Source organism: Protomyctophum bolini, assembly GCF_963924005.1.
Source record: "Protomyctophum bolini genome assembly, chromosome: 2".
In the NCBI taxonomy this organism is placed as follows: Eukaryota; Metazoa; Chordata; class Actinopteri; order Myctophiformes; family Myctophidae; genus Protomyctophum; species Protomyctophum bolini.
Window position 1 is genome coordinate 16,850,045 of NC_137863.1, and position 23,873 is coordinate 16,873,917.

The 23,873-nt window shown below is 45.3% G+C and overlaps 1 protein-coding gene across 2 annotated transcripts in view; it reads right to left on the bottom strand.

Annotated features, from left to right (window-relative positions):
* The window catches only part of fgd5a (FYVE, RhoGEF and PH domain containing 5a), a 50,600-nt gene extending 27,133 nt beyond the window's left edge, over window positions 1-23,467 (bottom strand). For both annotated transcript variants that reach the window (XM_080788818.1, XM_080788817.1), the window contains exons 1-5: window positions 23,192-23,467; window positions 15,590-18,395; window positions 5,295-5,415; window positions 3,959-4,017; window positions 3,107-3,137 (exon numbers count right to left, since the gene is read on the bottom strand). In XM_080788818.1, coding sequence (XP_080644944.1) covers window positions 3,107-3,137; window positions 3,959-4,017; window positions 5,295-5,415; window positions 15,590-18,395; window positions 23,192-23,201 — 3,027 coding nt within the window. In that variant the 5' untranslated portion in view covers window positions 23,202-23,467. The remainder of the gene's footprint in view (window positions 1-3,106; window positions 3,138-3,958; window positions 4,018-5,294; window positions 5,416-15,589; window positions 18,396-23,191) is intronic.
* Between the last annotated feature and the right edge of the window lie 406 nt (window positions 23,468-23,873).

Consider the following 23,873-nt stretch of genomic DNA (forward strand, 5'->3'; position numbering starts at 1 on the left):
TATTTGTGGACATCCTGTGGATGAGATGAGCTCAATACCCAGTGCGTCTGCCATCCACACACAGCCTGATCGCTGCTTCTGTCGGGTAAAAGTAGGTCGAGAGACAACATTAAACAGATGGCGGAGCAGACTTGTCACGCTTGGTCGCCGTCTATTTAGAGGTCACTGTGTATAAACAACAGGTACCAACAAAATCATGATAGTTTTGGCTTCACAATGTTGTTGTACAGGCAGCTCTTATTGTGAAAGCTCACCTGAAGAGGGGCATACAGTTATGCTTCACTTCCCATGCTGTGGTCGTGGTTTTGGAAATTCTTTATGTTCAAGTAATTCCTTATATTAATATTATTATATTATATTATCACAAACAATGAAACAATAGACTGTGTTTTTCTCCTGACTCTCAGCGATGGTGGTTTTGGTCCTTTTGCAATATTATGTGCGTGCGTGTGCATATGTGCGTGCGTGCGTGTGTGTGCATGCGTGCAGATGGAGTCACACGGTCATGGAGTGCTGACACCGTGTCTGTCAAAAGGACCCATTTTAGACTCGATCTCACGCTGTTACGATTGCAGTCTATTTGAAATAGTGGCCCGATATATCAAGAGATCACTTCCACCTCTGAAAAATAATAACAACTGGGTATCACGTACAGTATGCATTATGCAGCAGAGTGGAAAGAAGAAATAACGGATTGAATGTCATGAGCAATGGGAAAAAGACCCCTGGAGCCTGGTACCATAACAATATTGAAAAACACAGGTAACCAAGATTACCTATTTGCTTTCACCAGAACCCTGCATTTTCAGATTCAAAAGACGCATGGCTGAGAATTTATGAAACAAATCATTATGCGCGGCATATGGAAAGTAAAACAAATAAAAAAAGACCCGAAGCCGCAGAGAGACAACTGCCGGAGCAAATGAGGTGATATCGATAAGTTACGTGATATCGATCTGTCTTTACAGTATGTCTGCATTGATTGATTGATTGATTGATTGATTGAAGTATTTATTAACATATTGGAGAATTACAGTACATTTCAAGCACAACTCAATACAAAACTGTTAAGTGTGGATGACACCATAAAGCATTACACTTGTTTACAATAGGGTCCACCATGTTCAATTCATCATAACATTTAGAGATGTACAAATATACACTTCTATATAGCCAAAAACAAGAAATCATCATAGAGGAGGTAAAAGGGGGAAAAAACATATACAGTGAGCCTCACTGTATATGTTTTTTCCCCCTTTTACCTCCTCACTGAGTGAGGAGAAAAGGGGTGGGGGGGGATTCAGATTTTACGGGGGCCAGTTTCTAATTGCAGCCGTCCGTAGGTGCCCTTTGAGAGCGGTTTTGAAGGAGTCAAGGGATTCGCATGTGTGGTGTGTGTGTGTGGACTGTTGGTAGGGTGTTCCACATTTTGGTGGCATAGGAGCGAAATAAATGTAGTCCCTGGTTTGTTGAACTCCCTCTGGTGTTGTGGACTTCACTGACATTAAGGAAGTATTTAGAGGTACATGGGTATCTTGGTGGTGTATCGAATCTTGTATACAGATAATTCTATATTAATTATTTAGCATAAAGGTGCGATTGCAGATGTACGCTCATTAGAGCGAAGTGATGTTTAGTTTATATGAATATTTGCATGGCTCAGCTCTTTAATGGAATCAAATCGCATTGAAGCTGCTGCTTTACTATTCAAATGAGCCCATTATAAATCATGGTAAGGGGGGGACAAGTAATTCAGGTTACAACCTTGTTCAAGGGTATATGGTTCAAGCTGACTGATGGGTTCCCCTTGATTCCACCTGTCAGATTTGTACTGGCCAAGTAATCACGCGGGCACGCACGCACACACACACGCACGCACGCACGCACGCATGCACGCACGCACACACTCAATCCTTGACAAAACGTTATTAGCTTAACCCATGGAAACCGAGAAAGCATCTGTGTGTCATTTTAGATTCTTTGCGTTGGCTATTCAAAAAATAGCAGATATACAAGCTCACAGCGCGTGATTTCGTGCCACGCTGCGAGCTTGTACATCTGCTATTTTTGAGAAAGTGAGTGTGAGAAGAACTACTGATTTAGGAGGCATTCGTGGGAGTGGCCCTCAGGTTTTAGTGGGTTAACAGCACTCACTGTAATAGTGAAATCTATCCGCAACCGCACACCTTTCCACTGCGATCAAAATGAAATAATAGATTGCTGGAGTGTAGCTGTCTGTACAGCCTGACGCAAAGGTCATTTTAAAGTGGTCCGTCTGGTAAACATCCATCCCGGTGACTCTGTGAGGATGTGGTCTGCATGGGGGACACGTTTGTGACAGCCCTGTAAACCAGGTGTGACGGAAATAGATGACAGCACCCGGAGGTGACGCATGGCTGACCTCTGCAGCCTGACTACAGCTCACCTGCCCGGCTTTAAGGCACACACTGTAACGAGTGTGTTAACGGAACTCAGAGTGCACAATTGGAACCTACGTTGTGGGTTCCGTAGGATCAACGTGGTTCAAGGTTGTACGCTCCCTGAGTTAAATTAACATTTTTTCTGTGAACTGTGGCACTGGCAACCTTCCTCCCTACTACACATCATCTCTGTATAGGAAACCCCTCCTGTTTGTTCTTGAACAGTTTGGGGGGGCGGGCATGCACCAGCAACATGTCCAACGTTTCTTTTTTTTTAAAGGCCCCGACGGGATCCATTGTTGACCTTCGGGCGCCAGGTACACAGACGGGCGGTGGTGGTCACATGTGGCAGTGCGCCTAAAGGACAGCATCGATGCGAGTACCCTGCCTGCCAGCCAGCCTGCATGCCGCATTGCGACCTGCGTCACCCTACGGGCGACTACCTCTGAGTCAACCTTGTCAAGACCAGGAAGTTGCCGGCACTGCAACAACACTGATAAACCTGGACAGAGCCTTACGGTGGTGGTGGGACGGACAGAACGACGGAGACACACAGGATGTGATGTCATCAATGGATTTGCCTGAGCCAAAACGAGTACAGTGGAAAAGGGGGCTTTTCCAGAATTTAGCTCATTCAGTCAACAAAATACTTGCAAGTCTGATTGAATCCTGAGAAGCATCCCTACCTCTTGGAGATGCTTGAGGGCCTTGACATGTCTGCGGAATAGAAAAGAAAGAGAGAAGAGTGAAGACGAATTCTGAGCTTATTCTAACGATATAACCAAAGACCGCTACTTAGTTACAGTATTTAGAACTTTGGTCAAATTAGCCACGCTGCGCTGTAGGATCTGCAGAGACAAACAAAACAAATGGGCTCACGCACATACAAACACAGACACATAACAGACCCATATTCCTGCATCCATGACAGAACCCTACAGTCCTGGGGTGAACATTCCATGAAAATAGCCTTCTACAAGCTCACAATGTGTCACGTTGCAACAACTGAGCTTGTTGGTTAATGGCATGCGGGCACTGTGGGCAGTGGCCAACTGGCCAAGTCTAAAGCTGATATTCAGTGACTTGCGAGAAGTTCAGTCGCAGTGCGTGATGTCGTCTCTCTCGGGTGGAAACCTCATATGTCCAAAACAAGTAGCAAAATTAGCAGATCTAAAGGGCCACTTTGTGCCACGTTTGCAGCTTGTTCTGTACATCTGCTATACTTTTGATACTTTTGTGTGACACTCTAGTATGATCAAGCAGGGCTTTCATTTATGAAAGAAAAACACAAAAGTTTAGAATATGGAGATATGACACCAACGATATGTTAGTGGACACAGGGGAGAGGGGTACAGTGGAAGGGGGGCGAGTGAGGAATAGGCCAGCGAACATGAGGGCAACCGGCAAACTGAGAGAAGAGAGAAAGGCAATGGAGGGTTTGGGAGGGGGGGAGGGGGGGGGACAGCCAAACGTTGTGTCCTCCCAGCGTGAGAGTGAGGAGAGCATGCAGGGTAAAATGAGTTGGCACAGACACTCACCCTCGCTCGGAGTCCACCAGCTCCTTGGCGACGTAGAAGGCTCGGGATCTGCCATCAATCTGGGTGACAGGGCAAGGGGAGAAAAGCACGGGAGATGAATGAGCTTGGCCAATGTCTAAAGGAGGCTCCGCGTGCACTTGTACCACTCAAACATTTATAGGAACAGCTAAGCGGCCGACGCGATTGAGGAAAAATAAATGTCCAGGGTTTTTTTCCTTTTCTTTGTCGCTGTCAAAATAAGACTGATTATTTCATTACAGTGCGGCCGGGACGTGAAAGCTTTCTCAAATGCAGGACTTGAAAATTTTTGTGGGATGCATTATGCATGAGAGGCCGTGCGCGTAGTGACAACAACGCTGGTCATTGATGTAGAGGCTAATCACCGGGGCCTCAAAACATCCACGACCTAAAAACATAACATCGAAGCCATTTAGGTGGCTTTACCGGCAAGGCTGGTGCACTTTGTCAATGTTATTTTCCTTTTCCTATAATGGGACCGTTTTCACAAATGCAACATTGATGCATGTTGATCCTCATTTCCTGAAAATTAGACCAAAACACTTTCATTCAATGGAATTGTTTATTGGTTCCTACTGGAGGTCCCCCCCCCCCCCCCACCACACACACACACACAAACACACACACACACGCACACACACACACACACATTCTCCCTCGCTCTCTTATTGTTTTTCTTTTTCTCTTTTGAAGAATAAGAAGAAAACAAGGAAGTGTGCGTCACATGCTGGAAGCAAGGCCTGATATTATTGTGGCGGGGGGACAAGGGGACGGGGGGGACGGGGGATGGGGTCCATCTCTGGGCTACTGTAAAATGGCCGCCTGTAATTGTGTGAAAGACTTAGGAGGAATTAGGAGGAACTTTAACAGGCGCAATGTGGATTCGCTGATACCACCCTCGAGTAAATCACAGGAAGAACATTCACATAGATTATACAGGTCAGGTCCTTAACAAACCAGTGCATATTATTCTGTCGTGGGAGTTAACAATTCTATCTGATTGACGATTGAATGTGAGTGTATTCTGTTTTCAATGAATCCCCATATGGAAAAAGTTGAATCTGTCCCCTGTCATGTCTCACTTTACATATATACATTCCAAAAGCTTTGGCCATTCAACAGCTCTGAGCTCTCACTGAAAACATTGTACATGTTCTGAAATGATTACATACCACCATTCGGCGTTCGTGTGTTAACCTGTTAAGACCGATTCTACAAATACCTTTATATTTTGGCTGAATTTGGCTGCTGACCCAACATGAAAATGTTCAAAAATGTAAATTGTTTGTGCTAAACTATAACACTGATCTAAACAGACCTGTCTATCATAGCCTTGCTCCGCGCCCCCCTCCTCCTCCTCGGAGGTGCGCCCATGGTCCTCTTCGGCTGACAGGCCGGCAGTGACTGCAGGGTTCAGTGGGAACGGCTCCGTGTACGCACTGCGGAGAAACAAAAAGAAGAATATGAAAATCACATTAGGAATTCAATAAGAAAAGCCTTGATATGGGCATTGGGCACTGAGACATCACACGAGCCATGAATATGTAACAGTAGGTGCACCGCACGCACCATGGCACACATTTAATGACACTGCGTGAAATTGCATTGAGAAATGTTGCTCTGTGTTGTACTGTATAAATGGAATATGTATAGTACAGCCAGGGGAGGGGAAAATGCATACATTCTCCAGGAAAAGGGCTATGTATTAAATCGTTGCTGTCGAGCAGAAACTCTGTATTCTAACTTACATTAATGTCCTAATTGATCATACTACAGTGTCACATAAAAGCGTCAAAAGTAGCAGATCCACAAGCTTGAAACGCAGCGTGACCAGGTTTGACCTTGTAGATCTGCTGTTGTTTTTGTTGAATCCTGAAAAATACAGTAACAGTTTTGGACAGAATAGGTTTCCATCCAACAGAGACGACGTTACATATTATTTGACCACACCAGTAAACCTAATGGAAAACCAGAAAGGTAGAACATTTCTCAGAATGCAACTATTGACAAAGAAAGAGTCTCTGATCAATGACCCTATTACCAAAGCTGTAGAATCGCGTGTATAATTGTATAATGTACATGTATAATCTCACAATGCACCTATTGACATAGAAAGAGTCTCGGATCAATTACCCTATTAGCAAATATGTATAATCGCGTACACACCAACTAAAATAGGGTCTGGTGGATAAGCATTTGAGACAAAAATATGCCAGGCTGCTATTTCCAGAATGGACTTCCTCTCCTTTCACCCCCTGTGTGTTGTTCTTTCAATGAATATTTTCCAGTTTTTCCAGAACTGACTGGGACCTGGTTAATGTACTGTACTGTCATATTTTCTCTGTCAAGAGAGATTTGAGCATAATGTTAACTAAAGTTAACTACTGATTTAGCGGGAGCATTTTGTGTTGAGACAAAAGCTTTTGTGTGACCATCTATTTCATGGTCCGGTCTCATGATCCATATAATCCCAGAGCATGCAGCTGTGCCTGATGGGGAGGACTGGTTGATCCTTCTGAATGTTACAGTACCTGAGGTCACTGTATTAACCTTCTGTGGCCCACAAAGTGCCCGTCCATTATCCTAGTGCAGTCGTTGTCAAACTCTTTCATGTCAAGGACCCCAAATATTAACACTTAAATTGGCCGCAGACCCCCATCTGACAATATTGTGAGCCAGGGATATATACAAGATTTTGTGTGGTTTAAAATGTTTCGCATGGAATTTGTCGATGGTCAAATTCGTCGGCACTGAGGCGCCCGCTGGCCAAGTGGTCCAGGCGTATGCCACATATTTATTTGCCCTGACAGCACGTTGCGTGTTCGAGTACCGTTCATGATGACCTTTGCTGCATGTCTCTCCCTCTTTCCTGTCAATCTTCACTTGATACTATCAATAAAGGCAGAAAAGCCTAAAACAAATCTTTAAAAAAGAAAAAAAAGTTGTCTGCACTCCCGACCTTTACACACACACGCCACGCCAATTTGACACAAATGGGCAAATTGATAAAACATTAATGACATGTTATGTAGCATGATACAGCATTGAGTGCTTTCCTACAGGCTAAGAAGGAGATAGAGTAGAGACAGCATGATGTCAAGAGGTTCTCCATGGGAACAAGTAGCTTCTGCAACACAGTGTTCACAGCCAGGAGTCCCCGATGTCTGATGTCATCTTTGGCCACATACAGTACCGTCCCTGTCGGGGGGAAACCATTATGTCCAAAACTGTTACTTTTGCAGGATTCAAAAATAGCAAAAATAGCTGATCTACAAGCTCGAAAAACTCCAAACACCACGTTGCGAGCTTGGAAATCGGTCATTTTTGGTATATTTGTGTGACACTAGTAATGGCAAAGTCTGGATCCATTTACGATAAAACATAAAAAGGAAAATCACGGAGATAAGAGGTTTCTGCCCCGACAGCAACAATTACAATACACTCAGCGAGCGCAGTGATGTCCAACTATGAAAGAAAACTTGCAGTTAAGTATGGGCTGGCTGACCCCTGAACGTGGTGAATAGAACACATGCGTTGCATTTCGTGTTGAGCTTGCAGCTCAGCTATTTTCTAATAGCCTCTACAGTATGTATAAAACAACGCTTGAGCGGTCAAAGCATGTGTAACTTTTTATTTTGTGTTGTCCAATCTGTTGTATGGTAGGGTATGTTATTACAATATAACTTATACAGTTGGTGTATTTTGTCTTCCTGCTCTTCTATGGAGACATTTACTGACCTGATGGTCAGTAAATGCAAGCAGACTGGCTCTATAAGCTCAATGGTAAAAAAGAAAACTCGGGACTTGCGTAGGAAATCCGGGGTAGAAGAGGAAAGTTACATACTGTAGCTTTAATGTATGTCCAAATTTATAAAGATAACTACTAACTAATGTTGTCAAATAATTGTAGTGGAGTAAAAAGTAAAATATTCACAGGGCGCTTGGGCTGGGGGGGGGGGGGGGGGGCACCAGTCAGCAAGGAGTGTAGTGAAAAATGTAAATACAAAAGTATAAATGTAAAAAATGACCTCTGAATTGTACTTACTGTACAAGTACAAGAATTGAGCATATATGTACTATTTAGTTACTTTCCACCACTGCTTCTAATCCTAGCTGCATGTAATTTCACACACAAAACATTCTCTCACTGTTTCATAATGCAGAACATGTGCAACATCTAAGAATGTTGCACACACACACACACACACACACACACACACACACACACACACACACACACACACACACACACACACCCTCATAATGAGTGTTTGTATTGACTGCTGGTGTGTGAAGATAGCTGCAGACTATTAGCAGCCTCTCCTACAACCAAAGGTTAAACAGCTTCCCAGCTGGACCTCATCTTCTGCTCAGGCATAGTCATCCTTCATGACGCCCAAGATACGCACGCACACACACACACACACACACACACACACACACACACACACACACACACACACACACACACACGCACGCACGTGCACACGCACACGCACACGCACACACACACACACACACACACACACACACACACACACACACACACACACACACACACACACACACACACACACACACACCTTTAGCGTATTGGATGGACTTAAGGACGCACCTCGAGGCCATCGCTCATGGTCGACCTCTCTCTCCCCCAGAGAGACCAGGTCAGCCTGATGGTGGGAAAAGAGAAGACAACTATTCTCTCAACTCATCCCCATTTTAGACAACTTAAATAACAAAGAAATAGCAGATCTACAAGCTCAGCAGTCTGAGGGACAACTCAATTGCTTTTCACTAAGACTAGAGGCTCTAGAGCAGTGGTTCCCAAAGTGGGGTCTCCCAGGGGTCCTTGAGGGGAGTTCCAGGGGGTCCCCAGCTAAATGATAATTAGGCACCAAATGGACCCTTATGGGTCTGTAACTCAGAGAGTGTACAAATGGAACCAGTTGAATCACTCGCAGTGTTGGGATACAGTACATCTGGGCCTACTGTATACATGCATGTACATCGAAGACTATTAATTTGGATACATACTAGAAAGCAGAGGCTGTCGAATCATTGCGAACATAAACAATTTACCCATTCATATGTTGCATAAAAGGGTTTCTCCGTCACCTAATCATTTCTCATTTTACTAAGGTTATTATTATTATTACCCCACTATGAAAACTCAAATATGGCTTTCGCATGTTGGTCCAATCAACTTCCTCTAATCTTCCCATGTGCAAAGCTGGTAATAATAATGTACAATACGTTGGGCCGTTAACAAGCCCATTAAGGCAACGCCATTATGCCAGCCAAACACAAACCTCTATTTATAATACCTCAGAGTCAAATCTACCGTGTCATACAATGTCTTTTCCTCTCTATAAGACTGATATGCTGGCCATTTGCGGGGGATTTTGATGGTGCTTGTAATATGTAATTCAATTGAGCTAAACATTGAGTATTAAAATATATATTAGTTGCAATCAGAAAGGCCCTTTTCTCGGCTTCTAATGGCGCCATTACAGGAAATGTGTGCGTGCGGCAGGAATAGGTTCATTAGTCCTCCTCGGCATCGACGATTGGGACGTTGTTAGAGGGGATTAAGAGACCGGGAAGCATCTTGAAATTGTTGTTGTTTTGATGACAGTTATATGTAGCCTATGGCTGTTGTTGTTCTGACAGTGCTCTAATGAGGTGGCGGTGCAAATGTGACACGCCCCCCCTGCCTGTCAAACTGCCCTTACTATAGGGCGCACTGGAGCAGTGCCACTCCAAAAAGAAAATCAACTATGTGCTCATTGGAGGTGCAGAAAGTTACAAAAGTAGTCTGGAGCAGTGCCACAGCTGTTGCCAGATTTTGTGAGAGAAAATATGGGCACTGAATCCTAACAGTTTTCTGAAAAACCTATGTTTTTATGTTAGTGATTCTCAAACTATTTCATGTCAAGGACCCCCAAATATTATATGTAATTGGCCGCCGGCCCCCATCTGACAATATGTTGTTCCAGTGACCCTCCCAGAATCAAAGATTTGAATTAAAAACGTACGCTCTGAAATAATTTATATTCAATGATTTGCGCCACATATATTTTTTTAATATTTTTTTTATCCCACGATTTTGTAACCCATTTTTCACCCCTGTGTCAATCATCTAATGTGATCCTGGGCTCTACACACCCTCCACCAACCTAGTCCCCATATATGGGGGACAAGGGGAGAGCAACAGACTTGAACTCATGCTTCCTTCATTTCTGAGTGTCCAAGTTGCTCCTTTACACCTGACAGGGGGGAGTTTCCCTGGTTGGACGTAGCGCGTGGAAGGAACACGTTATTCCAACCAGTTCCTTTCCCCTCCATCAGGCGCCCCGGCTGTATGCGCCACATATTCACCGAGTGCCACGCTATGAGCTTGTAGATCTTCTATTTTTCAATAGCTAAAGTATAACATAATGCTTAAAACATCAAAAGGGGTTCCCGGCCTGAATGGGTTAAAGAAACTGAAAAGGTTAAAGGACTGACAGATGCAGAGGTCTCTATACGCAGTGCAACATAGTGAACTATAGATGTGAATGTGATGGCCGCATAGTGACCAGAATCTCTAGTTGCTATTAGTATACACTAGACCTGTACGTGCCTGTCGGCCATCGGCCTACTTGAGAACGATGCAACTTGGGAACCTAATAATACCCGCTAGCACCCGTTTTAATCTCCCACATCTCTGTATCTGCCGGTTTGCCTGTGTGAAGAGTGCAAACTGACTGTGAAAAGTGGTTAAGTAATCAATTTGAAGGTGTGGGGTTGCCATGGCAATCAATTGGCTGAGGCAGAGGCTGGAAATTGCAGAGGTGAGGGGACTTTGGCTCATTAGGCCCACTGGCAGAGCCTGACTAGAGCCTTCTGTGGTGGTTCTGGAGAACCGTGTGTCCGACCGACTCGATACCGGGTGTGGAATGCGTGTGTCGAATTTGAAGTCGGTGGGGCAAATGGTTCTCGAGTTACATGCATTACAACCGTACAGTACACACACACACACACACGCAGACAGAGACGTGGCACATTTATAGTAGGATATTCGCGCCTAATTGCAATTATTTGAGATAATTGCAATAATGTTTTGCAGAATCGTCATAATCGTTTCCATTTGTTTCATAATGTACAAAATAGTGGAAATAGCAGATCTATGTGTCGCAATGCCACACACTTTGTTATTTGTCATATCTGCCCTGTGCAACCTTGCTTTACGGAGCCTAAAAGCCAAACAGAAATGTCATATTTTTATTTATCCAATAATGACAGAGACAATTAAATCAAGTTAATCGCAATCATTTGAGTGACAATTATTAACCGTCAAGTAAAATGTCATAATCGTGACAACCCTACCACAACGTATGTATGTATGTCAGTCTGTATATGTAAGCAGTGTGCAACACAGCACAGTGAGTCACTCCCTGTGACAAGCTGCCGAAGCAACAGACCTGGCATTCCTCACAGTGCCACACCTCCCCTTGTTGTTCCAAGGGGAGTCTGGGAACCTCCACCCTGCCCCGATGACCCTCTGTCCCACCCCCCACTCCTCTCCACTCCATCCTCTTCTTGCCTCTGTCTCCACCTCCCTGCCTCCCGCCAGCCAGCCAGCCAGCCAGCCCCTCCGCCCTTGTCCTGCATTTCCTGTAAACAGGCGGGTGGGAAGCTCCAAGGCAGGACACTTCCTCCCCGGGGACGACCTGGCAATGACCCCGGAGCGCCTGGCACGGGGCCTGGCAGGCCAGTAGTGGCACACACCCTCTGCTCGCCACCACGCCACACCGCCCACGGCCACCACCCAACGCAGCAACGCACTTTAAGATGGATGGCTTCCTCCTCACCACAACTGACGCTACAACGTGACGAGCGGAGGACTTCTTTTAATGGGCTTACATTGAGCAGAGGTTCCCTTTAACCCATTGAAACATTGGTTCCCAACCTTTTTATACTGAAGTACCACCTCAGAAAATATTTGGCTCTCCAAGTACCACCATCATAACTGATGTTAAAATATGGGAGTATACCTTTTTTTTTTACCCTTTTTGTTCCATTCCTAAGCCAATAATGCTGCTGCTCTGACAAAACTCTGCTCTGTGTCTCCTCCGTGTACCACCAGGGGGGGGCTCAAGTACCAGTGGTACCACCACCATGGTACTAGTACCACCAGTGGTACTAGTACCATACCAGAGGGTGGCTCAAGTACCACCAGTGGTACTAGTACCATGGTTAGGAACCCCTCCATTCTACAACTGCCTTCTAAAGCAGTAGTTTCAAACTTCAAGGGACCCCAAAGTGATATGTACTGGATTTGGCCGCGGAACACTTGTATACCGGTACTCTGAAAAACCTTCTTGCTATATAAAATCTAAAATGACGCTGATACTTTCCAAGTTTTAATGGGTTAAGATGGCTTCCACACCACAACTAACGCTAACGTAACGAGCGAGTGGTCTTGTTTTAAAGGACTTTGTGGCCTTCCATGGAGCATGAAGTTCACACTAAACCGCTGTATTAAATGTTTTGGGTGTAGCATGGCATGCAGCGCCCCGGACCAACATTCCGTCACAGTGTATACGTTTGTGCGAGGACTGACTGTAATTGGTCCACCTGGAATTGCTTTGACTGATCGCAAAGAATGCTGAATGTTCTTCTCTGAAGCTTCTCTTGTGAACACGGACAATACTGCTGAGACAACGTTATGTTGAGAGTCTCCCCCCCTTCGGTAAAGTACCGGTAGCACTGAAATACATCACACACACTCACCAGCGCGCAAGTATCCATACACACACACACACACACAAGTGCAAGCCATGCATGCATTGCACGCCGTGCATGCATTGCACACACACACACACACACACACACACACACACACACACACACACACACACACACACACACACACACACACACACACACACACACACACACACACACACACACACACACACACACACACACACACACACACTCATTAGCAGTGTCTTTACTTGGCCTGGGATGAATAATTTCTCTGCCGCCACATCTTAGCCTATGGTGGCCAATGTTGTGTTTCTTAATGAATATGTCTCTTTGCCCAGCCTGCTACAGTCTGAGTCTATATGCTGAAGTAGTGTTCCAACCAACACATTAATCACTACAGGAAAAACCAAAGCAAACCTATGCCAGGCATCGGGGCTTTTGGAGCTCAGTGGACTGTCTGGGACAGCCCGTGCTTTTGTAGGGATGCTACATACACTTTTGTGTTCGGTGCAGTCATTCTGCGAGCGACAATGACGTGGTTTCTCTCCACGGGCCGGAATGTTGTTGACTGTGGAATGACTCCCCAATAAATCACTGCCATCAGCATACTTGCACACTGGACAGTGGCAATGACAAGGCCTTTGCCTTTTGGGGTTTAGAAAGAGGATGCACGCACGGGCATGCGCACGACTGCATGTGCGTGTAGGCTATACGTCACACAAACACACATGCACAAGCATTGACATACTGTATACCCCCCCCCCCCCCCAACCAGCACACACATGTACACAGAGATACCAGAGCAAGAGGGGCCACGGGAGTGGGAGAATCTCCTGGGGAATGTGGCGGAGGCGAGGTGACAGGACAGATAGGATGCGAGTGGTTTGAGGGCCACACAATGAGACGATCGATAACGTCACGGGGAGAAAAAGAGCCTGCTCTGAGGGGCCATTGTCTGGGAAATGGAGGGCTTTCAAATGTGTTGCTATCTTAACCCATTAAGACCTCAGGCTGATTCTACAGATGCTTCTAAATCGGTAGTTTTTTGTGCCAATTGGATCCCCAGATGATTTGTGTTACATTTTTCAAGAACACTTTCAAGATTGTTCAAAAATGCTTCAAATATTGCAGATGTACAAGCTCGCAGCACGGCATGAAGTGACGTGCTGTGAGTTTGTACACCTGCTGTTTTTTTTTAATCTAAAATGACACAAATGCGCTTTCACAGTTTTAAGGTGTTAAATCGCGCTGGACGTAAACAACAAGGCCAAATACTGATATAAAGCACAGCAGGCCTGGGGCGAAAATCAGGCTTGATGTTTATGTGGAGAAATTATAGAAACAATAAGCTGCATCCATTTCTACAGTAGACAGTAGTCCTACACATCATATTGTATCTCGCTTGCGCTTTCTTGGCCATAGGCTCTAAATAAAATCAGACACAAAACAATAAAAATACACTGCTACAAATTACAGTTTACTGCACGCGAACAAAACAGAAAACAGCGCCACAGGAAATAAGAAATTATTTTATGCCGAGGCATCGCGGCGCAAAACGATCATCTATAGTTGTTAGAGTAACGGCTTGTCATTTGGACTGTGCACGTTATCTAACACATGTGTTTTTATTAAGACTACTGGGTCCAGACTGGGTCGCTGTATTAAAGTGGCCCTGCAGGCCAGGTTCATTTGGTACCAGTCACTACTCCGGTGTTTCCTCACTCTATCACACACACTGCAGTAAATCCCACCGACCCCCTTCAGGGTCCAATGAAGGAGAAGGACTCAGGAGAGAGCTACTTTAATGAAAGCCCTCCTAAACTTAACCACAAGTGTCAGGTACAAGAGAGCAATTACACCACAACTGCTCTCTTACTCACCCTGCTATATCTCCGCATCGCTTCTGTTCTCCTTGTTTTACGTCTGTATCCATTATTATTTTCTTTCACATTCTGTATTAGGAAATCCATCCCATTAGTGTCTCCCTTTCATTCCCTTGCCTTCCAATATATAGGAGGGAAAAAAAGAATAAAAAATAATCTCTGTCTTCATCTTTCACGCCCCCCTCCGCTACTTTCTCACATTTAATTGCAGCTGATAATGACACACGGTATTCCCTCCTGAACGAACCTGTGCTCTATGAGCAAAACCACTTGAGCTGTTCTTTACCCTCTCAGACAACTAGCAGCTCCAGATGCGACCTCTAATAATAGCTGAATGGGAAACAGCCATAAGCTCTCCCACAAGCATTGTCCATCTTCCCCAAAGCCAGTGATGCTTGCTACAGCATGCTGTTCGTCTCATCACACTCTGCTCAACCAGGTGCCCTGCTGTTTCATCTGAGCTTTCATCTGTCAACTGCACGGCCCGACTGTCTGGAGACTTCTCTTTTGAAGTGATGAGAACATGTACCTTAACCCAGTTCCACTGATGACTAATATCACCAGTGCAGTGATGGACGAAGTACTCACATGTTTTACTTAAGTAAAAGTATCAATATGACAATAGAAGATATTACAAGTAGAAGTCCCGTATTCAAAATGCAGGGTAATCCGGAGAGATAATCTAACTATGAGTGTAAAATGGGTCCATTTCCATACTCTCAGAGTTCGATTAACATGTAATGTATGAATAATAGACACACAGTACATTTAACTACTTTCAACCTGACATCACTACAGGTATTATGGGTATGTCATAGGCAAACATTTTCAAAAGTAATTTTTTAAATGTTCAGAAATAGCAAAAATAGCAGATCAACTGTCAGCTCAAAACGCTGTCACACTGCGACGTGTTGTGAGATTGTAGATTGGCTATTATGTGTATGCTGTTTAGGGTTTAGGTGGTTTATTATCCTACCTTTCGGTCTCCTCTTCGAGCAACTGGTGCTTGCTGTCAATCCCAGGGAAGCTGTTCATGTCCACATAGCCGTCGTTCTCGTTGGAGGGAATCGTAATGCGGTTCGGGTCCTCAAAGAACTCAGTGACCGTCACGGCTCTGGTGGGCCGGCCCGGGATCTGGATGTTCTCGTAGTCGGAGCTCATGGCAGGGATGTTCTCGTAATCGGACGTGTCCGCGCTGGGGAAGGAGATGGAGCGTGGCTTGGTCAGGGGAAGGGGCATGAGTGGGCGACGAGTGCGCTCTTCAAAAGACTCGCCCCGGGACACGCCTCGGCCGCTATAGGCTTTCAGGTCGCCTTTCCTCTTCTGCCGGTCTTTGTAGAAGATGAAGGCGCTGGGCAGGTCCGGGAGACGCTGCTGGGGGTTCACCATGCGAGACTGCAGCTGAGGGGAGCTGGTACTCTTACGGTCCAGGTCTATGACTCTCACCGGGCCGTGGTGACTTGACTCGGAGGACGAACGCGACGAGCGAACACTCCCGTCGCTGTAACCCTTTGATTCTGTTTTCCTCTTGAACTTAAGGGCCAGGAAGCGCTTGAACGAGGATGTCTTCTTCTTGGGTTTATCAGTGGTTTCGTGCTGGATCAGCACGGATGGGGAACTCTTGGTGACTGGCCTCTTTGTGATGTACGCCAGCTCAAACGGCGGTGGGATGTCCACCAGAGAGGTCGGCGTGGAGACGCCACTAGACGACTGATGGCTACGCTGGGAGAAGCTCCCAGAGGACGATATGACACACGGCAGAGACATGGTGTCATCTTTTCTCTTCATCCTGACCTCGTCCTTCAGCTCGATCCCCGTGGGGCTGATCAACGACAGTTCCGGTCCTTCCGCAGAGCGTGAGTATAACAGAAAGCGACGAGGCTTCAGAGACGGTATCAAACGGTTGACCTCTTGCTGTTCTTGACGCTTGAGAGGTTCCCCATTCTGATCCAAGGCCACGGTGCAGTAGTCATGAGTCTGGTATTCCGTCCCGGTCTCCTCTGGGACTGTTTCAGGAACGTAGCCAGGAAACTTTCCAGAGTAGGAACGAGATCGTGCCACAATAGTCTTGCGATCAAGGGACACAAAGTTTTCCCCCTCCGAGTCAAAGCCAGCCTCTTCGTATATATGCTCATCGCTGTCTGTTTCGTCTGTTTCGTCGTAATAAGGCACAATGTGGCAGTCCAGCTCTTCGATGTCTTCTTCGAAGGCCTCAGTGGTGTGGGCAAAGACCACCCTGTTGGTGAGTTCTTGGGTGCGGCCCAGGTCCAGGTCTGTCGGCACCGTAATGTTGCACAGCCTGAGGCGAGGCTGACAGCTGTTCCTCTGGCTGTGAAAAGCCTGCTCACGCTTGGCTGTTCTCACTTTGACGCTCTTTCCTTTGATTCGTTTCTTTTCTGGGTCTTCATCGTCATCCTCCTCATCCCCGATCTCGACATAGTCCTCTGATGAAACACACTCGAGCTGCTGGACGTCATCGGCCTCTGGGCAGTATGAGTCGTCTATGTCCGCATACTCATCCACTGACTCATTGTCTTTTGCAGATAGTTTGTGCTCACTGGACTCCCCGCTGTCATCGTGAACCTCAGCCTCCCCTGAGAAGGCTCTTTTATCTTCTAGCTTGTCTACATCGTCGCACGACACGTAGAAAGGCTCTTGGCTGGACGACGTGCCAGCAGACTCTAGCTTGAGTGAAGGGTTGGCACAGCCATCATCTTCTTCCCACTCTGGGTCAGCTGTGCAGGTCCTATCCTCTGGCAATGCCTCAATGACAGCGTAAGGCCCAAAAACATCCTCGGTGCTGGCTGTGAAGCGAAAACGTCCCGATGGATCCTTGGTGGCTCTCTCCGGCTGCCATACCTCTGTGTCTCCCAATTCAGTCGGGTCGCACGACTCACATGTGCTACTGGCGTCATCTGTGGGGCCAACCAGGTCATAAGGATACTCCTCACACACGGTCGGAAGCAAGCAGAAGCGTGGCCCAAGCGCAAATCCTCTTGCTTCCTCGCCTATTGTCAATTCGTATGGCAAAGCATCTTCACCTAGTGAACTGTTCTCGTCAAGGCTATTATCATTGTCTTTAGCACACTGCCTGAACAGAGGACATTGATCAGTGCCTTGCTCTTTTACACATTCATATAGGTTTCCGTTCAGATCCTCATCCGTGTCAGTCTCTCCGGTGACATTTTGTTGCACCACCTCTTCTTCATGTTCACTTGTTTCTTTCTGATGAGATGAAAGTGATAGTGTATCGTAATCATCCGCCTCATCCTCGTTGGACTGTGAAGTAGTGTCATTTTCACTCTCTGGTATATTCAGACCCTCCTCAGCGTCTTGTTGATCTGTAGCATCAGTGATAACTTCATCAACTGCTTTGACCGTGTCAGAAGAGCCGATGCTGTCTGTTTCAGCTGAATTACTCAACACCTCTCCCTCTGCCTCCTCCTCAACCTCTCCTTTTATTAGATTCTCAAAACCGTCACTGTCATTGTCTCCCAACCCAGAGTCGTCGGGTTCATCTTCTGCCTCGCCTCCCTCCTCCCCCAAGCCCTCGGAAACCTCTGCCTCATTGTCCGAATGAGACAGGTCTCCGTTGCTGAGGCTGATTGGGGGACAGGGCTCCCCCTGCAGGTGCAGTTCAGACAGAGGTCTGGGCTTGGGGGCGACAGGAGGCTTGGGACCACGGCTAGGGAGACAAGGCTTTGACATCAGCTTGGACTGCAACGTGATGGTCAGACGACTGCAGATGTTCGGTCGAGGAATTTGTAGTGGATTCTGAAAATCTGCAGAGGGTAACAAAAGAAAACAAAAACAAAGGCAGTTAGTTACACGCTTAAAAAAAAGAACAATCGTGAAACCCAGCTAAATGTTGCTTTTGCTTTTTCCCCCTGTTTTATTTCATGAACGCTGTCACCAAACCGTAAACCAAGGCACTGAGTTAATTCCAGGTCTTGTTTTTCTCCACTGAGTGAAAAGGAAGGCAGTAAGGCCTTGTATAAGAGTCAGTGACATGCAGACTGCTGTAGGGGACCATTATCTGCAGGAAAAACAACAGAGCCACACAGGGAACTCACAGGAGGAACAATAACATCTCCCTGTCTGGAATACGACATGTACCATACAGGTTGGACGACACACACTCACACACACACACACACACACACACACACACACACACACACACACACACACACACACACACACACACACACACACACACACACACACACACACACACACACACACACACACACACACACACACACACACACACACACACACACACACACACACACACACACACACACACACACACACACACACTGACTAGGGTATGAAACTTTTTAGAGGCAGGATATAAAAAAAAACCCTACCACTGAATGGGTGATCATTACGTAACACCATTGTTGTTTGTCAGTCCACTCCAATAAATTCCTCGCCTGCTGTAAATGTCAATGTCATTGATTTATGTATTATTATTGTATATTATGATTGATTGATTGATTTTTTTAAATTTATTAATTCTTTATTTAAGTGTCACGCTTCCGAGTAAGACCAGCCCATATGGACTTACAGGACACACTTGACATGACAGTTTACAAACACTGATCAAGTGAGTACTAAACTAAATAATACACCCAAGATTCTTACAAGCCACATTACATAATATACACCATCAAATAAAATACACCATTAGGCCTGTAACAGGAGACACATGGACCTACTTGAAGAGCTGAGATTGTCTTCTACTCCAGGCTCTAGAACAAACTGTGCTGTCCTAAATAACCACTAAACTTCTGACCATCATCTTCCCAGAATAGTTCAGGATTGATGCAACCTGCTGCAACTGTACAGGTGTCTTAATATGCACAATAACCAGTTACTTTGAGAACATCCGGGTGGTCTCATAATTTAGATTTGAAACTGTGTTTCTTTTTCTTTCTCAACGCAGCAGAACACCAGTGTGCTATTATAAATTGTCAGTCTTTCAAGGGAGTTGATTATGAGCCTTAAGCATTGTCATGAAACACACCCGTACTTAACCAAACGTATACACCCCTGGTCTCTTCCTGTTATTTAGTACCTGCCCCTGACGCACATCCTATTAAACCCTGTGTGCACTCTGGGCTATCTGTGTGTGTGTGTGTGTGTGTGTGTGTGTGTGTGTGCATGTGCTTGTGATTCTCTCTCTCTCTCTCTTTCTCTCCTCCAGGGATGGGACCATAAAATTGTTGCTGTCTTGCAGAAGCGTATATCTAATGTGCGGCTGAGCATCGACATGGTAACGCCCCGCCTGCCTCTGATTGGCCTACCGACACTGCCCGTCTCGACTGTCCTCCGAGATGCGAGGTTACTCCGTGGTGGGAAAATAATACAAGAGAATGACAGCTCGGCACGTGCGACAGAATGCAGCCTTGTAACTAACAAAAAAAATGTGCGATTAAAGATATTATTATCGCAATAATCATAGGAATAGGAATGTCACTTCTGTTAGCGACCTGAACCTCCCATAATCTGGCGGTAACATTAGCCAAAACTAGCCAGTCTACACTATAAAGCTTTGTAGATCTGCTACTTTTGCCGAAAAGAGATTTGGTGTAGCTGGAAAAAACGTAGTCCAAGTAAGTCCAGTGTATGACAAAGGACAATTTCACACCGAGTTAAAATCTCCCTAATATGATTGATTATTGTGAGCTATTAACGCGATGCAATCACCCTCTGTGTCTCTCCTCATACCACAAATATGTTCATTCCTTCAATCACTCCTTACCCCACCACCCCTCTCTGCAATTCCGTACATACACGCCTAGAAAACCCCAAAATCTGTGCATACTACACGACTATACTGTTTTGACCGTGCCGGAGGCGTGGCTTTCACTAGTATTGTATGTACGGAATTGCCAATCTGTGCTATTTGACCATGTTTGGGTGAGATTGGGTTTAACGTTTATTATTTACGATTTATTGATGCTATTGGGTTACAACTCGCAATGTTCGACACGGCAACTTGCTCGCTTTAGCGTGCTCGGTGGTGTCTCTCGTGGCTTAAGTTCGGTAGAGACGGCACCCCTCCGTCAGTCTATGGGGAGGATTTCAGTGTAATATGTACGGATGTTTGGGATTTCTATAGGCGTGTATGTACGGAATTGCCACATCCTGGGTTGCTCTCTCTCTCTCTCTCTCTCTCTCTCTCACACTGTCATGGTTTGACTCTTCCCCTGTCTGCATTTCCATGTCAGCCATTCCACACTCCATTCCGACTCAGTCCTTGTCACACACCTGTTCCCACTCCCTCTCCAGCCCAACAGCGCCATGCCCCTTCTACACCTGTGAACACTTCGCAATTACCCTGGTCCCTATAAGACTGGACTCTTTCCACACTCCCACTGTCAGAACATACTTCCTTGTCCCCTGTGTTGTACCTGAGTTCCTGGTTCTCTGTCTTTGCAATTCTGGAAAAAATCATTTTTGGACTTTACTGCTTCGAAAGGTTTGCATGTTTGAACTTTCGGTTTACTGTTTTGTGCTTTGAAGAACCTTTGCATTTTTGGCATTTTCTGCATGCTGCTACTACTCATTTGTGTTGTTTGTAGCTTGACGGCATTCTGCTTTAATAAATCATTTAATTTGAACATTCCTGCTCTTGTCCTGCATTTGGGTTCTACCCTTTGACTCACCGTTTCACTCACTCACACACACACACACACACACACACACACACACACACACACATGCACACGCACACGCACACGCACACCACTTCATCATTCATTTCTGTTTGTGTCTTGTTTCAATAGCCTACTGTTTGTTTGCCTCCCTCTGCCCATGTAGTACCCTATAAATATAGAGGGTATGCGCATGCATAAAGTGAGTGGCAAAGTTAGCCTAACGTTGTTTAACGTCATTTCATGAAACCAGAGTTTTCTGTTGGGATGTATGGGCTGTCAAGGCCAGAAAAGAAAGTAACTTCTGGGTATGATGATGATGTCATACGCATACCCCCTATATACTGTATGTATACACCCCATCATCTCATTCAACATCACTGCATTCTCCGCTTGTAAATGACATTCCATTCCAGTTCCAGAACCCCCCCCACACACACAGTCACACACACACATTATTCAGCATTATTCCGTTCTTCTTGAAGAACTCCACACAGGATGCCTGTCCATCGGCGGGGGGAGGGGAGGGGGGTCCTCACTCCTCCATGAACCCCTCCAGGAGTACACATTTTCACAACACAAATGGACTTCCTTCTTGTCATTCTTTCCCGATTCTCACGAAAACACGCTCGTGCACACGAGCGTACGTGCGCTCGCACACGTACGCACACACACACACACACACACACACACACACACACACACACACACACACACACACGCACAAACACACTTTTGCTGAAAAGGTCCTTTGAGTATACGTCAAGCGAACAATAAAACATGGCGAGAGAACACAAGAGCCACAGTCTGTACCAAACTGCGAAACAACAGGATATGAATTATGCAACAAGAATTCAATTAAAAACAAAACGTTTTAACTAACACACACACACACACACACACACACACACACACACACACACACACAACAAAGGAAGAGATACTGGGGGACCTTGACAGTGCCAAGCTCACAGGATGTGATTTCACACTGCGTGCTGATCATGAAAATGTCACCCATCATCAACCCATAACAATAAACAAGGAGCCAAAGTGGCAGCAGGTTTGAGTTGGACTTTAGGAAACAAGTTTCAACAATACAGATCTTGACACATGCCATATCATGCAAACTGTAAACAGGAGCAATGAAGGGCGTGCAGTATTTCATTACAATCTGTCACCGGACAGGACAACAATGTACAGGAATGCTGGCATCAAGGGCTCAATTGTATGAAGTTATTTAGGAAATTAATATTGGTACAGTACATTACACTCGCTTTGCATCATGCCATTTGATTTGTGTACACACTATACACAGCACCACATTTTTGAACAGTTTCAATAGACAATAGACATGACTTAAGTCCAGTTCACTGAACAATTTCCCAGTGGAATAAAGACAAGCAAAGTATAGGGCTAATGTTGGATCAAGAACAGTATAGCATGTATTTTAAGAGTCTGACTTTTTCTTTAGGAAAGCAAGTCTGACTAGATCAAATACAAATAGTGGGATAGTCTTGACTTTATCCAAGGCTATAGATCAAATGATCTAGTCCCACATACATACATTGCCAGTATCCTATATCGATAAGTTACTTGTTCATGAAGACATTATATTTAAGCCTAGACTAGAATCGAGTGTATAGGCAATTAGCTCAAAGTAACATTATGCTACTTATGCTTTGAGTTGCCAATTAACCTAATTAAATTTAGACCACAATTCAAAGTTAAACGCATTTTCAAAAGGAACAATATTGGTTTTCTTTTCATTATTGTACTATAGTAGCCTCTTTCTCTCATTGCTCTCGTTGCTTCGTCTTTCTTTAATGGTCGCTTTGTTGTAGTACATGGCTATGCTACATAAAACATTAAAGTGAGAAGACAATTAGCTTTAGCTATTAATTATCATTACGCACCTGCGTTCATCTTCGAACATCAAACATCATCCACCATGGCAACCGATAGTTCTCCACATCATTTCGGCTCCACTGACTGACCGATACAGTGCAACGGAAACTGACGCTCAAACTTAGTCCAAAAAACACATTTCGCAACAGATATAAAAACAAAAACAACACCGCAAAGTCCTCTCGTTTATCTCCAACTAAAGAGCTAATTGAGGACTCCTAGTCTTCTTGTTGTTGTTGTCGTCCGTAGAGTGTTGCTGCTGCTGTGTCCAGCGGACGTGCATGTGTGTGTGTGCGTGTCTGTCTGTGTGCGTACTGATGCGCGTAGTGGTGCGCTGCGCTGCGCTGCTGCCAGCATCTGTTCTGGAGGAGAGGAGACAGCCAGGAGGTGTTCCTACTTCCTTCTGGCTGTTTGGCTCCCCGAGAGAAGCCAAACCCACACACTGCACTCACCGAGACTGAGTAGTAGGATGATTCACATTTTATTCAAATTAAGTGATGTGTGATTGATTACTAGCTGTTAATACTGCATTGAATGCAACAATTTTCCATCTCAAACATTTAGTTTTCGCGAAGTATCTAGATATCTTAAGCTGTGTGATATTGTTGTCGTTGCTTTTGCGCAGACATTTGTTTGATGTGAGTCACATTTGTACTGTCACAGGAGTCAGGAGGACTGTCAGAACTCATA